This window comes from Phaethon aethereus, assembly GCF_964289735.1.
Source record: "Phaethon aethereus genome assembly, chromosome: 2".
Classification (NCBI taxonomy): Eukaryota; Metazoa; Chordata; class Aves; order Phaethontiformes; family Phaethontidae; genus Phaethon; species Phaethon aethereus.
The window spans coordinates 121,176,165-121,192,588 of record NC_138582.1 but is presented as its reverse complement, the minus strand read 5'-3'; the positions used below and the strand labels follow the sequence as shown (position 1 = coordinate 121,192,588).

At 36.5% G+C, this 16,424-nt stretch overlaps 1 protein-coding gene across 1 annotated transcript in view; it reads left to right on the top strand.

The window, feature by feature from the left end:
- Positions 1-16,424, top strand: part of LARS2 (leucyl-tRNA synthetase 2, mitochondrial) — a gene marked incomplete at both ends in the record, with an annotated part of 85,760 nt that overhangs the window by 27,524 nt on the left and 41,812 nt on the right. The window contains 3 exons of the mRNA XM_081996906.1: positions 455-598; positions 12,211-12,318; positions 13,786-13,945. Coding sequence (XP_081853032.1) covers positions 455-598; positions 12,211-12,318; positions 13,786-13,945 — 412 coding nt within the window. The remainder of the gene's footprint in view (positions 1-454; positions 599-12,210; positions 12,319-13,785; positions 13,946-16,424) is intronic.

Here is a 16,424-nt window from a genome sequence, read left to right as displayed (position 1 = left end):
CTTTCACTTGAAATACAGTTGACCACTATAATACTTCTTTGTGATTCTGTCCTATCAAGTTGGAGATCCTCTGTCTGGAGATCCCCCTCAGTCTGACTCGATGCTTTTGGATTAGTGGTGGACAGCTTTTAAGCATCAGACTATGTAGTTGGCAGTATAGTCAATTCGAACACTTACCTATTTAATATTCAAATGTCAGTCTATCCCGCTAGCATGATCAATCAAGGCAAATGCTGCCAATGGCATTCCTGGGTTTTTTGAGTTCTGAGAAGATGAATATTCAAAACATCTTCAGTTGAGTCTGTGTCACTGATTCAGAAGGGTGTTACAAAAAAGTAGAAAACTCAGGGGCCCAAGGAATGTTTTTGGATAATTCTTTTGGTGTCTGAAAAGTAAGGTTCTGGTTTTGAAATAGCTACTGAAAATATTTTTTCTTCCTTGCAACTTTTTTTAGGCCTTGGTTAATTGGGATCCAGTGGATCAGACTGTTCTAGCTAATGAGCAGGTGGATGACAATGGTTGCTCATGGCGTTCAGGAGCAAAAGTGGAGCAGAAATACCTCAAACAGTGGTTTATCAAAACTACTGCTTATGCAAAGGTATGAGAATACAGTTTTTGGAAACTATGGTAGCACTTAAGAGGTGACTTTTCATCCAGAAATATTCATCAAGCTGAATGTGGTCTTTATATATATTTACATAATTATATAATAATACATATGATCTATCCCTGTGTATATAGAAATTATTATCCCTGAAGTCTTTCTGTTCACATCTTTAAGAATTCTCAGTAATTGGTGTGGGATTAAGTTTTGAAGAAATCAAAAAGCATAAATTAGAGGTGAATGAATGAATTCTGCATTCATATGTTGTCATCTCATATTTATCAAGTGCTTTTCTGCATATTTTGTGCATAGCTGTGCAATCTTTTGAGCTAGAAACTTGTTTGCCTAGTCAACCTGTTGGACCTATGGGCATGGTATTAAGCAGTGGAATACAGCCAGTCAGCTAGTGTTCATTTCCACATGTGTCTGAACCATAATTCTTTACGGTTAAGTGCTTTCTATTGGAGATTCATCTGGACCTTCTATTTTACTGTGTACTCTATTTGATTATCCGTAATTTTAAAAATATTTTAAAGTTATTTAAATTTTATTTTTTGTTATGAGCTCAAATTTTGATTGTGGTGGGACAGCATAGCTTCCACACCTAGGAATTCTTCAACAAAATTTTTGGCTTTATGCTCTCTGAGACAAAAGTATTGCCTTCCTGTTTTATCTGGATGAAGGTTTTATTCCATCCAAGTGTTCTGTGTATTGAGACTTCAAGTACATATTGAGAAAGTTATTCCCAAGAAAATATTAAAAAATCATCTTTGACCCTTTTCCTGAGCCTCAGACTCAAGAAACCAAATTTCCACCATCATCCAGGGAGACGAAATCCAGGTCTCACTCTAGGTCCATTCATAATAAAGAGAAAAACTTTAGATATCCTGCCTGATGCTTTGATTCCTCATACACAGAGAGGTACTTAAAATGCATGTTTTCAGATTGTGCTGCCTGTTCTGGCACTAAGGAAGGAACATTTGCTATAGCTGAAGGAAAAATGGAGCATGTCTGCACAATCACAAAATGATCACAATGTTCTGAGCTTTTTCTTGGTGCTCTTGTCAGATTTCATGACCACCTTTGTGATATTTCAGGGTCTGCCCCAACTCACTGTTTCCCTCAAGTTGAGGCTGGAGCATCACTCGGGGTTTTACCTTTACTGATACATCTTTTGTCTATTGGCTTTATAAAGGTTGTAGGAAATAATGACTGGTATTTCTGGGCTGTGTCCATGCTTGCACCACATGACTGTTTACTTGTGTCCCTCTAAGAGGGGTGAATCAGCCTTAAATTTTCACTCATAAAGACCAAAAGACAAAACTGAGGAGCTTTTCAGTAACTTGAAAACACCCTTGTTTTACGGGATTATTACCTCTTGCTCAAATATCCACCATCCTCTAGGGGGGAGGATTTATCTTTTGTCTTTAGTGTCTGACCTAAGAAATGTCATTGCAGGAAAGGCATCAGCTCTTGGGATGATCACATCTCCCACATGTCATTCTCCAGTAAGTAGGCTCAGCTGATGACAAGAAGGAACTTGTGCCTCTACAACACACCCTCATCTTCCCCCCAAAGATATTACCTCAGGAGACTAGCATATCCCCTACCTACATGAAAGCTAAAAGTGCAAACAACCCCTTGTTCTTGAACATAGTGGCATCATGAATGAGAGCTGCTTCTGCTTTTCATTTGGGATGAACATTTCTATCAATCTCTACAAATCCTTTAAGGATTCCTGCAGAGGACAGTTGAGTGCTCTACAGAACTCTATAAATGTTTCCTAAATTTTGTTCTGTGCGTGATCGATATTCTATAGGGTCTACGCTAGCTGATACAATCAGATCAATGAATGATGCCATATTGCTCCCAGCTCAAGTGCTTTGGCAAGCGTTCCCTTTGTGTGCTCCCACTTCTTGTACAGTGACAGATGCTACCAAGTATTGGCAGGTGGGTTGGATTTTCCTTTTTACTCACCCTCCACTGGCTCCCGATTTTTATTGCTGTGGTTCCAACACATTTTAAACAGTCTCATTCTGCTTCTTTTGGCAAGGGCTTTAAACATTTGGTTGTAGAGGGGGAAAAAAATGACTTTTTTTTTATCCAAACCTTCAAATAACAATAGCAGATTACCAGGCTCTGCTATTCTAAGTCCAATATCTAATATTAGATGGATTTCATGCTTTGGAAGATTAAAATAAATAAATTCCCTTTTTTGGTGCTTATTTTTTTTCTTTCAAGTTGCAAGAGCTAGATAACATAGCATGTTGTGTCTTACTTTCTGAAGAAGACTGTTTTGGCCATACAGCTCTGAATGGCCCATGAACTGTAAGCTGCAACTGAAGATTGTCCATCGAAGGGAGACTGTCTCTGAGTTAAATCTCTACACTGGCCAAGCACTTCAATCTCTTAGAGATTCTGTGCCCATGGTGACTTAACCAGGAAGCTTCACAACGGTGTTTTGACAGAATCCAAATTGCAGATCTTAATGCTACAATATTGGCTCCGTTTTTTGAATATCTTGACTAATTTATCTTCAAAACTCCACTTTGCGCACGTTTCTTCATTCCTTGCAGTAGTCAGACTATCCCACTACTCTTCAAGGAATGGTAAGAGACATGAGTCCATCCTTCTACATCTGTTTCTTTTGTATACTTTTTCTTTGGATTCAGGCTGTTGACAGTTGATCTGAATCTGTATTGTCCTAAATAGCATAGTGTTAAACACCATGCTTGCAACAATTGCTTTTTCTAGCCTATTCCTCAAGCCTTCTTCCCTACCTATTTTCAAAAGCCTTTTTTTCAGGAAATTGGCCTTATTAAGGGGGAGACTTTAATTTACCTTTAAAATTTACAGAGCTTTTAATCTTCCAGCGGAGAGTCCAGATTTTACAGAGCTAGTACTAGTAGGTGTGGAGGATAGAGACATCTCTTTAAGAAGCTGAAAATTGTTAATCACCAATATGATTTTAAGATTATAACATTAATAGTGAAATAACTTCAGCAGGTGGGATTATTTCATGTCTCTTGATCTTGAAGACACTCATCTCCATGAAGAGATTTTCCTGGATTACATCGTGGACCAGAACCACTGTCAGTACAACTTACTTTTCTTGAAAGTCTTTGCTGTTCAGAGACTTCAGCTATTAATGCTTCTAATGATAAATGAGTACAACAATTAGGTTCTTTATGGATCTCACTTCCTTTTTTCTTCAGTTGTTTGGGGCTTGCCATGAATATGTGTGTAGTACCTTCTCTGCAGTTATTTTCAGGCACCTGAAGGCTCAGGATGCTACGGTAGCAGAGAACATTTTTATCCAAGCTGGGCTTAGATGATGGTTATTTATGGTACTCCATGTGCCAGACTCCTGTAAATGCAAAATCTGAGAGGACATTATAAAGATTATTTTTAATGGAACTGGGGATTTCAAATCCACAGTCAACTTTTTTGCATTAAAAAACAATAGAAATAGAACTTCACCCTTCCAGAACTTGTCTGGCTCTGAGGTCTTTATTCCCCATTTCTGAGTCAATTGCCTGTTGAACATCTTCTGTCCAGTTCTGCTTCTTTTGAAAGTGTCCAGAAGATTAAGGCAAGATGGTGGCAGATTTGCGTGGTCAAAATCATTCTGATTTGAAGATCTAAGTTTTCTGTCATTATAGAGTAGTTTTTAGATCTTTGAGCCATACTGCCGGAATCTGTATCAGAACACAGCTGGCCCTCTATTTTCTGTATCTCACAGCTTGGACAAGTTCATGGCACAGGGCAGATTTATTCCTTCCTCGTGTGAGATGTTCTTACTAGGTTTGGGAAAAGGTAGAGCGCGAAGTGGATCAGCTTTCAGTGAGTTGTATGGCTAGATTTCTGTTACCCACTGAAGTTTCACTGCTTTTTATTTTGAAGTTAAAAAATGTGAGGCACAAAGATTATCTGATAGTAATTTAATCCTTGCACCTTTTGGGGAAGACTTGTGGTTTTTTCCCCACTTTAGCTACTTTTAGGCTTAGAGGGTTAGTATTCCTTAAGTGTGTTCTATTTCTCCCACTCCTCTTTCTATAGTGAAGCCTTAATCTGGTCTTGGTATCTCATGGGGAAAGCCATTTGATTCTGGTCACCTTTTGCTTGCACCTTCAATGGTGACTAGTATTTCTTCTGAAAAGTTTACAGAATTTCAAGACCAAATATCAGAAATCTCCACCTTCCTTGCCCTTTTTCTGCAAGAAGGCTCTCTGCAAATCTGCTCCCTGTTCCTTTCAGAAGTTACCCCTGAGTTTTCTTTACGTTGACATAGTGGGAGAGCGTGTAGAAAAAAGCTTTTTATTTCTGGTAAGTAATTCCTTTCCTGTGTGGGTTAGAGGAAAATGTAAGTCTTAATTTCCTAACCATGTTTCATAGACAAGGTTCCGTTTAAAAATACATTTAATGAATCTGCTATCCCTTAATTCTTCATGCAAATTACCAGCTAGCAATAATGGCATACAAGTTATTTTCTACTTGGAACATCCACAAATTATTTTGTTGTAACTATTTAACCTATTTATGCTGCACGTTGGTGATCTTTCTAGTCATCTGTGTTCCTCTCTCACTTGTTTATCATTTTGTGTTTTCTCCTGTATCTCACAACCTTAATAAAAATAAAGACTAGTAAGGGTAATCTTCGTCTGCAATGCTTAAATAACTAGTCAAATGGCAACAAGGAGTTATGTGATCAGTAACAGGCTGTGAAGTCATCTCGTGTGTTACAGGAGTCAGTGTTTCATTCCTACACACACTATTCTTTAGATTTCTATTGTGTCCAGAGGAATCATTCTTCTGCGGATTTGCTTTGATTTCTTTATTGTTACTGCACCAGCTCATAGTCCTTTCTTGAAATAAAAAAAGCAAACAAAGCATTGTTGGCTCACATGGCAATTTACCATTGGCAATTAATATTTTCAAAGGGTAAAAATATTAACCATGCTTTAAATGCTTAGCAGAAATCATTTTGGTTATGTAAAGTAATAAAGTAATTATGACCCATTTTTTTAAACTGTGAAGTACATATGAAATGGTTTAGCAGCTTTTATGGATTTTTAAAGAACATTTTAATTGTAATTTCTTTTTTGACAGATTTCTTTGATAAAAGTATAATGCCTTAACTGATGGCATTATTATTCAAATTGTTGTCTGTGCATTTAAGATGTTTAAGCTAAAACATTTAGTTGCTATGGTTACCCAGCTGAATCTGTAGGCAGATTCATTGGAAAAATCTGTCTGTAAATGTTAGTATTTTCTGTGTGTACCTGTAAATTGCTGTTATGTTTTTTTATGCACAGTCAACTGAGTCCTCGAATCAGAATCTGTAAGGTTAGTCTTTGCATAGTCCCTGTTCTTCCTAAATTAATTTTATAAAATATTTTTTCATATTTTACTTTTCAAAAATAACCCAAATAACCAGAAAATAATCTTTTTTTGAACAAAATAAAATAGAAGCAACTTTGAAACTTAAAGTTTTGCTAAAATCTTCTCCCTTTTTTGCACAGTAATAAGATAGTATACGTTTAATGTTTAATTTAAATACTGGGGAAAGTGACAGGGCCTACAAAATTCTGCTGCTCTACAGTTGCCATACAGATCAGTAGTACTCTTTCCTTTCTTTCTTTTTTTTGTACAGACATTTAGAGACAAATCCTTCTCATATTCCATGGAGTGCAGGAACTTGGATGTTTAGTATGGTGCTGAATGTGAAGGGAAAACAACAATCAATCTACCAGTTCTTCCCCAGCTTTTCTCTGGGTTTGCATTGCATCTGACAGCCCCTTTGTCTGGTCTAAATAGATTTGCAATTATTTCACGTAATTGTGTTTTGCCTGATTTTTTTTTTATTTTCTATTTTATTTCTGAGATATTAAGCAGAATGGTAATGAAATTGAAGTACTGCATTTTAGGATGTTAAGAGTCTTGACAGTACTTTGGATTTCATAGCATGAGGTAGTGCCTCGTCATTGAAGAAAACAGAAGTGCTGGCTAGTTAGTTTTTCATGCTTTATGTGTGATTTTTTCACTTCCCACACTTAGGGTCTAGTTCATAGTTGTCTTCTCCAACCGAATGGGCCTGATAAATGTCTTTTTGAAAGTCTTCCTCCTGACTCGGGACGAGAGCTCTCTCCTGGACAGGGACCAGGAGCACTGTCTCCACAGCTTGCTTAGCACTTCGTCAATAAAAAAATGACACCTGTTTTGTCATCTTGGCAAGACAGAAAATTGTTTGTGGATATCCAGACCAGGCTGGTCTTTTCACCTATTTTAAACAGAGCATCTGATACGATGCTACAGCAATATAAATTTAAGTTCCTCTTTGTATAAGATTGATCAAAATAGTGAATGCTCAGTACTATTAAACACGATAACAAATGTTTTAAAGAGCTTTTATATTTATGGAGTCAATCATTTATCCCAAAGATATCCTTCATTACATTGGGAGTATCTTCTCTTTGGTAATTGCTACAATGAGAACAGCTTTGGAGAGCAAATCTGCAGAACAACACTGGCTTTACTTTTTGTTTTAGAGGAATCATTTCTTTGCCTCAGTTCTACGTACTCAAACCAGAGGTGTTTGTTGACCATAAATTATAGGATAAAGAAAGGGGAAAACGGCTGACAGTTCAGACATTTATGAGAGAGAATTTGAAGTATACACAATATCTGTGTTATTGCTTCTTTTTAATGTATGTTTTCAGTATACTTCACACATGGGGAATAAGAGTCAAGAGTGAGCTACAATAGTACAAGCAGAAACTACTGAAGGTAAAAAAGGAAAACGAAACAAAACAAGCAGAGATTAAGCATCAGTAGAAGCTGTACTGCGTAATCACAATTGGAACTGTGCAACAGATTACAAAATAAAACAGTGGGCAGCCTAACTTTAATTTCCTGTAGTTTAGTTAATATATTAAGTTGTATTAAATTATTTCATGTAATCTTTAGTTTATATTTGGTTACCCTTTTGGGAGCTTGATCAAATAAAGTGCAGAATTTAATTTTAATACAAACATATCTTGAATATTTCTTTGACTCTTCCGCAGAAGCAAAGGTTTTAATTTTATTTTAATTTAGAAGTAGGAGGCAATTTTATTTTGCTAATGAATTGAATGCTTTTGAAATGAAACCTTTTGCTGACATTTTTATTTTAGTCTTGTTATGTTGCAAATTTGTCAAACTTCATTAAAGTGTCATCTTTGAAAAAAGTAAACATTTGCCTTTGTAGCTTATATTTAGATTTTTCACTTTATTTCATTTACTATCATGAAGGAGTTGAAATATGCTCACTAAGTATGAAATTAGTGGCAGGCACTGATCATACAAAAAATTTTAGTTCCCGAAGCGAGAGACTGAATTTTTTTAGGTGCTTAGCAGAATCCTCCCTCTTTGAACTACAAGCATGGGGACTTTTGGAGTTGACATACTCTTGGGAAATTATAAAGAACTTCTGTCCTTTGGTTTTATGGACCTTTTTTGTCTGAAGATTGCTAAACTGAAGTTTTCTTTCTCTATGAATCTTCAACAGACTAACAGCTGGATATGTGAGATCAGTTTTCCACTTTCAGGTGCTTTACTTCTTGTTTCAGACATGGTCATCATTGTCTGTCATGAATTTTCAGTAAACTCACTTGATTTTGTGACTCTGATCATCTGAGCTGGTTCGCTTTCGTCGTCTAGCTTTCATCCTCTAGAATTTTCTAAGTGTTCTGAAGGACTAAAGCAATCCTGTGAAACATTAGTTTATCCTGAATCTTCAACTTCTCCAGCACTTAAGTCAAACTTTCCTAAAGGTTTAAGAGCCTTGAAATCATTCTCATCCCTGAATGTAGCTTTGATTTCTTTAGCTTTTTCCTGAATCTGTCTATCTTTAGATCTGGAAGATTTCCAAAATATATTTATACTTTATCTTGACTTGTTTTTAATTAAGATGTGAGTAATTTCTCCTGTAATTAGACGTTTGCATTTGAAGTTTTCTTTTCTCTTCCCAAGCCATGAAAACTATGAAAAATTAATAAGATGACTCTGCTACCTAATGTTTCCAAGTTTCTCACTATTAAGTCGTCATCAGAAATTTGAAAATGGAGTTTGTTTGATAAGTTTATCGCTCTCTGCTTACTGGATTGTAATGCTGCTGTTATTCTTTGTCCCTTGCAGAATCCAACGTGGTTTTACTTTTTTTTATTTGCCTATGTGCTGGGAATCTTCTCGTTGATTGTCTTTTCTGTGTTACCCAGTTAACAAACTTGTGGCATAGGTCATGAATTATTTTGCAACTACTGACATGTTCCATGCCTTCAAGGGTCAGAATTTTTGTTTAAGGAATTGTATCACTAATTGCAAAATAATTCACAGGCAGAACTCATGGGACTACTTTAATGATTTAGAAGATGTTTTACCAAACAGGGCAGTGATTTTGAAAAAGAACATGGAAGTAAAATTCGTGGAGTTAATATTTAACTTTTCCAGCACTAGCTTATAATATTGAAGCTACCGTGGGTTAGCCTCAATTCAAGAGTTTTGTATACCCAAACAAGCTACATGTAACTTTTTAAAATTAATAATAGTTTTGACATATATCTATAGTTTTATGTTTCTGCAGGGTGTAGTGCAATTGGATTTGAAAATTAAAAGTTTTTTAAAAGGGTTTTCCCTAATTTGCATGGATGAATTTTGAATGTACAAGTGCATTCATGTGTGTAAGAATTAATGCATTTGTCTACTTTCCTGTGAGTATCCTAGGTTAATTTACCATCGAGAAATACTTATTAACATGATAGCAGTATACATACTGTGTATTTTTTTGCCTCTGTAACATTCTGTACAGTGTTTCTGTTTTACATGTTGTTCATTTTCTACTTCACCTTGTAGGCTTAACAAGAAACCGAAGTAGTGTGTTGAATACAACGAACAGAGAATCATAATTCCATATTGAAAATTTTTTAAGTTTTTTTTGTTAGTTTTTTAATCATTCCATACTCCTGTTCATGTGCATATTAAGATGCGAAGGGTTGGTGTTTGCAAACTCTGCTAGGCTGTGCCATCATGCAGAATAAATTTTGTCTTCATTCAGGTGAAATGAAGTTGGCTTTTACTGTATTTAGCTGCATGAAGCAATTGTATTGTCAAGAGAAGGATTAGGCTAAGTCAAACTGTAGCCTATAGCTCCTAATAAGGGCAACTAACTAGAGTTAAAATCATTATCACACTGGTACTAAGGATCTTGAGATATTAGTCCTGCAGTGAAAAAACATCTAGAAAGTTTTGCTTTTTTTGCAATTACAGACTGTACAGTTTCAATAGAGCACATGCACATTTAGCTGCTTCTGCCAGCAAAATGTAATGTAGATTAGGATGAATATCCAAGCAGAATTTATAAAAATATGCTAATGTGTCCAGCCAGTTCTCTGTGTATTGGCACAATTTCATTCTTTCTAAAATCATAAAATTCTTACAAAGAATATGTTGCAAGCTGTAGCCAATGCAGTAGACTCCGGGAATGCATTGACGATGACTACTTAAGCCAGGTAGTAGACAGCCCTACCAGAGGGGATGCAATACTGGACCTCTTGGTCACCAACGCAAGTGAGCTACTTGGTGATGTCAAGATTGGAGGCAGCCTGGGGTGCACTAATCATGCACTGGTGGAGTTTGCAGTCCTGAGGGGTATGAGGCAGGCAAAAAGTAAAGTCAGGACCCTTAATTTTAGGAAAGCAAACTTCCGACTCTTCAAGGAGTTAGTCAATAGGACCCCTGGGAAACTGCCCTCAGGGACAAGGGAGCAGAACAGAGCTGGCAGATCGTTAAGGATGCTTTCTATAGAGTGCAAGAGCACCTCTCCTGTGAGGAAAGGCTGAGAGTTGGAGTTGTTCAGCCTGGGGAAGAGAAGGCTCCGGGGAGACCTTATTGCAGCTTTCCAGTACTTAAAGGGGGCCTATAAAAAAGACGGGGACAGACTTTTTAGCAGGACCTGTAGCGATAGGACAAGGGGTAATGGTTTTAAACTACAAGAGGGCAGATTTAGACTAGATACAAGGAAGACATTTTTCACCGTGAGAGTGGTGAACCACTGGCACAGGTTGCCCAGAGAGGTGGTAGATGCCCCATCCCTGGAAACACTCAAGGTCAGGTTGGACGGGGCGCTGAGCAACCTGATCTAGTTGAAGATGTCCCTGCTCGTTGCAGTGGGGTTGGACTAGGTGACATTTAAAGGTCCCTTCCAACCAAACTATTCTGTGATTCTATGATTCTATTCAAGTATTGTGAATATATATGTCTCTATATCTCTCCAGTTATTCGTTATTGTTTGGTAGGTATATACGTACATGGATTACTCATGGCAGATAAAGCTCAGTAGTCTCTGGAACACTAAAATCAATGGTAATAATGAGAATTTGGAATTCTCTGTGATATACTTGCAATTGTGAGCTAAAACTGATTAAAGTTGCAGTATGATCAAAAACCTTCCAAAACCTTACCATTCTTTATTTATCAGAAAATTAATCTAGTTCTTAAGGATGTAGAAAGCAATAGTAATCCAAAGTGGTGGTGTAATATTATGATTTATGAAGGACATGTTCTTTGTTCTATTTTGAATGATAGATACACAACAGAGCAGTAACTAGAAAGTAATCCTTTATTGTCTTCTATGCATCTCACTTTGAAAATATTTAAGAATGTAGTTAAAACACAACAGCTGAAAAAGAATTAGTTGTGTATTCACTAATTATCTAACTACCCACTATTTAATTTGAGCAGCATGTAGTAGCTACTGTCCATCCCTGCAGGTTCTTAGCAGTTAATGAGATAATAAAGAGCTTGCACAATTGATGGTGGGAGTTACAGCTGAAGGAAAAATTATTCAACATGTTGCCTTATTCTTAGATTTTAACTGTAATTGTTCCACATATCCACCATCTGTCTGAGTGACTCATGCCTCTGGCTGTACTTCTGCCAAAGTAAAGATTTTGGACAGTCATGGAGTATTCATTACAAAAATGTGAAGTATTATGAAGTGAAAAATGAGATGAGCTTTGAGTTACCCATCCCTTTGTACAGACTGTAGTGCTTATTTAAAATATCAACATGAAATACAAAAAATAGATAGGCAGCTGGAAACTCTGTTTTGCCATTTTAAGTCAGAGCTTGAAAATTTTAGGACATGTAAATGTCTTTTGACTGACTGCCATCTGCAGGCTATTGTCTAGAACAACTAATCCAAATGTAGGCTTCATACCTGCACACACATCTCTTACATATTTGTAGTCTTGTTCAGCTCATTAGGTCACTTACACTTCCCACAAGTTACACCCTCTGGGAATATTTTCTGTGTTTGTTTTCATCTAAGGGTTTTGTTCTGTGCTTAAGGTCTCTTAAGGGTTTCTCCTGGAGATGACATACCTCTGGCTTGTGCCATGTTAATTCAGTTCTCAAAGAGATTAATTTGAGGCAGCAGCAGTATAAGAACACCTCTTCCTATGTTTTTACCAGCACTGTATAATTTTGCTCTCAGTTGTAATTAAACCCATAGTTTTAATTTGTATGCTTACAAAAGCTGAATGTCCTGATTCTTTCTTTTATTGCATCAGGCTATGTTTGATGCTTTGTCCGATCTCCCTGAGTGGTATGGTATAAAAGAAATGCAAGCAAATTGGATAGGTGACTGCATTGGATGCTCTCTTGACTTCTTGCTAAAGGTGAGTCAGAAATTTCAATGCTGCTGTCTTGGTTGGGCTAAACACAACCCCAGAAATCCATGTTGGGAGTAGATTTTCAGATCTAAAAAGCTTGAAACCTATTAAAAAAAATTCCTATATTCGTGATCAGACAATCGCAGATTCCTGAAGAACGCTACTTGTGGGTTGAAGAGATCCTGCTATCCTCGTTAGGAAAGGGTTTGTGTATTCAAGTGCAATATTGGATGCAAATTGGCTGTGTGTATTTATGCCAAAATACACACCAGCTAATAAGCATTCCTGAAAGCCAGGACCTTTAGGGGACCAGTGCCAAGAGCAGTATCAAGTGGCACTGCATAAGTCAACTGAGATCTAGCAGGGTTTTCACTCCTTTCTGCACAGCACGTTCTCTGTCAGACCCAGGCTGACCTCAGGCAAGCCACTTTACTTACGTTTGTCCATTATTTTGTTTACTACATACAAAAAATAATGAAAACCATACAGTTACGTAGTGATGGTCCTACAGAGGAGTCTAGATAAAAAGAAAGGGGAGAAAGAAAGATTTTCCCATTTGTCTCAAGAAATGCAAAAGGCTTCTTGAATATGATAGTGACAGAAGAGACTTTCAGAGAGCCTGATGGAATTTCAGCCCTTGTGCTTCAAAGCTTTATTGTGCTTATTTACTCTGATCTAACATTTTAGAAGTGACTTCTTATTTTAAAATGCTGAATTTTGGTGAACTTCAAATTGAGACAGCTTAAACTTTCTTAATTGCACACTGCTAGAAGGTGCATCTTTCTATTTAAGTTGTTTTTATCAATTGCTTCTGAAAATGTGTATCAGTACCTGCTGTAGAAAAATCTCCTTCTAAGACCCCCATACACTCAACAGTTAATTGACTTAAAATGTAAAGCCTGTTGATCGTGCCAGGTGGTAATTCTTAAGCAGTCTTCTAAGTTTATTACTCATATTTTATGTCCAGTTGTTTTAATGTTATACCACCTTTTATTATTTTATTCCTGTACCTAAGTTGCAGCATTGACTTCATCAGTGAAGTGTGGTGGAAAGCCTGGTAGCTGAGAAAATCTTGAATTCTTTTTAGTTTCCAGAGGTAACATCTCATTTCTGTTTCTTGGAAACAGGGCATGCATATTAAAAGTGAATAGAAGGATTCCAGCTTACTTAACCAGGGATTGAATCTAGCTCAGTAGCACAATGTTATATTACATATGATTTTAGAATTCTTTTTTTAAAATATATATATTTGTATAAACTGAGGCAAGACTGTAAAGCAACTTTCTGAAGGTCTTAAAAGTACATTTTGTCAAGATGTGATTCTGGAAACTCCCTATAGTGGGAATGTATCTGGCTTTGATGTTCAAAGTTGTGTATTTCTACAGGGTGATGTAGATTTGTTAGTTGCATAAAGCGGAAGGGGAATCTGAAACCAATGCACTTCCAATGGGATTTTTTTCTGTGCTTTTTCAGGTTAACGGTAAAGTAACAGGAGAGAAACTAGCAGCTTACACCTATACACCTGAAGCCATTTATGGAGCTTCCCATTTATATATCTTACCGACTCACAGCCTGCTGCATGGGAATAGCAGTCTCAAGGAAGTCTTTCAGAGGGAGTTCATCCCAGGGAAAGGTGATATTTTTCTCATACTGCATTTTGTTGTAGAAGAGTAGCAATTTTAGAGAATGATCTTCAGAGAATGTGTGTCAAGCTGAGCAGGCGCTGTTCCTGTCCAGAGGGAACAGGTCTTCTGATTCTTGGTATATGTCAAACAGTATCACATCAGCCTGTCCTGGCTTCGGATTTGGTAAGAGCAGCTATGTTAGAATTCTTCCTTTTATAATGCCTGTAACATTTCATAGCATATAAAAGCAATGCAACGGATTCTTGTTTCCTCATGTACCAGAAGTGAATAGTCCAACTATTAGCATGCCTGGCCTACTGTTTTTTTTGTTGTTTGGAAACCCTGAAAATTACAAGATTAAATACAATGTATACTGAATATTTTTTGTTTCCACTTCAGGCTGGTGTTCAACAGTTACTTTTTTCCTCACTGGTAAAGATGAGGCTTCCTTGTCTATATAACTTCTGATGTCAACAGCAATGAAGCAGAAATCTTGTGTGAAATTGTGATGGTTGCATAGAACCTGCTTTATTTTTGAGTACTTCATTTCTATAACCTTGAGAAAGTTTGCTTGCTAGCAGAAAAAAATAGAGCCTGAATGTATTGAGTATGTAGAGCCCTTGTCTGAGAGCTGAGCAAAGCTTGGAGAATTTTTGTTAAGGAACAAAGGAATAAATTTGCAGTTCTTAGAGTTCAGCCAAATCAAAGCACTAACCGCAGAAATGCATATCCATGTATGTCCCTGTATCTTTGTTAGATCTTGTGCTTTAAGCCAAACCATACAAGGGCAAAATTTGGTTTTAGTAAGGACAACAGTATTTTTTTTTTAATACTGTTTTTACGTGCAAATACTTGGAAAGGCTTTTTTGTGTCTGTTAATGATAAACTTCACCTTTTGGTTGAGCTAAATAAAGAAACTCTCATTTGGAATAATGATAGCCATAAGTCCTTGAAAAAGAGGCAGAATTCCAGAATCATAACTCTGCTATTGTTGTGTACTCCTGCTACTTGTAAATATACTTATATGCATTATTCAGTTGAAACCGGCTGATATTTCTTACTATTTCTTGAGCATTTCAAAGGCATAGACTGATATTTTTCAAAGAAGAGAACACAAAGGAGAAGAATTTCTACATAGACTTCCGGATTTACATTTCAGCCGTGGTACATATGAAGGGCCAACAATGGCATTTAAGTAAAAAGAAATCTTGGATGGCCTTGAATAGACCATGTTTTCACATTAACCAAGATTTAAAAAAAAATTCACCAGTAACCTTAAAATTTTAATTTAATTGTAATTGTTTTCTTTTCAGTGGAGATAGTCTTGTAACTCCCTTTCTTCACTGTGTTCTCATTTAAATAATTAGGAGGGTATGTTTTTATGTTTTCTAGGAGAGAAAAAAAAGCGCTGTTGTATGGCAAAGTAACTTAAAGTTCTAATACCTTTACTCTTGAAGTACAGCTCTGTATTTTAGGGTATTATTATTTAAGTAGAGGTGAGCAACCAGTTTTCAAACATTCAGGTTTTTTAGCCTAGAAAAATTTATGTTAGTTTAGAATCTGGTAAGTCTTCTCATTTTGACAGCATGAGGTGTCTGAGATAAAGATTTGACCCTTACGTTGTTCATTATCTCATTATAATACTATGTGTACATTCTTTTACATTTGTAACTGTAATATCATCTCTTTAAGGCTATTATAATAATGATGTGAACAAATGAGCACAAGAAAGCTCATAAACTGGAGTCATTATTTTGGGTTCCAGCATAAAATCAAAATTATTGCTGTGTGGAAGAGAGAAGTTATTTTTAAAAGCAGACTGTCCTACCCACTGTGCTTCCTGTTCATGAGGCTTTTTGGTTAGTTGCTTTTAAAGAGTGAAATTATTCCTTTGGTACTTTTTTAAACAGATGAGGAAAACTCTGTGCAGTGGTCTGAACACGAGAAATTTTCCCTAGAATACGGATATCTCAAGCACCTGAAATTTGAAAAAGTGGTGACCACAAATAATAAATACATTAGTTGTGTTAAGAAGAGTGATGACCTATAGTAGCCTTATTCTCTAAAATGCTGTTACTTTAATTCATGCAGATTTTATGCTTTGCAATACAAGCCTAAGACTTTCCTGAGCTTAGCTATGAAGATAGGTGAAAGGAAGCTCTTAGCAGTCTGTATTTTAATTATTTTAATTATCATCAGCTTAAAGGCACTGAAAAAGTTAGACCCAAATTGAGATCTGAGGTTTGAATCCTCAAAACTGGGAGTATTCAGGTGTGATTGTCTTCTTGCTGAGCCAGCCAAGCTACACATTGTAAATAAATTTCAGTTTTTCACAGTTCTCACTCTTGATTCTCTCTTCTCTCCCCTTACCTGTGGACATTGGGTTCCTCATCTCTAATATGAATATGAATATTCTGTTTGGAAATCAATAGGTTATTTCGGGGTTTTTTTCTTACACTGGTCAATATTTCTCATGCTTTGTAGTTC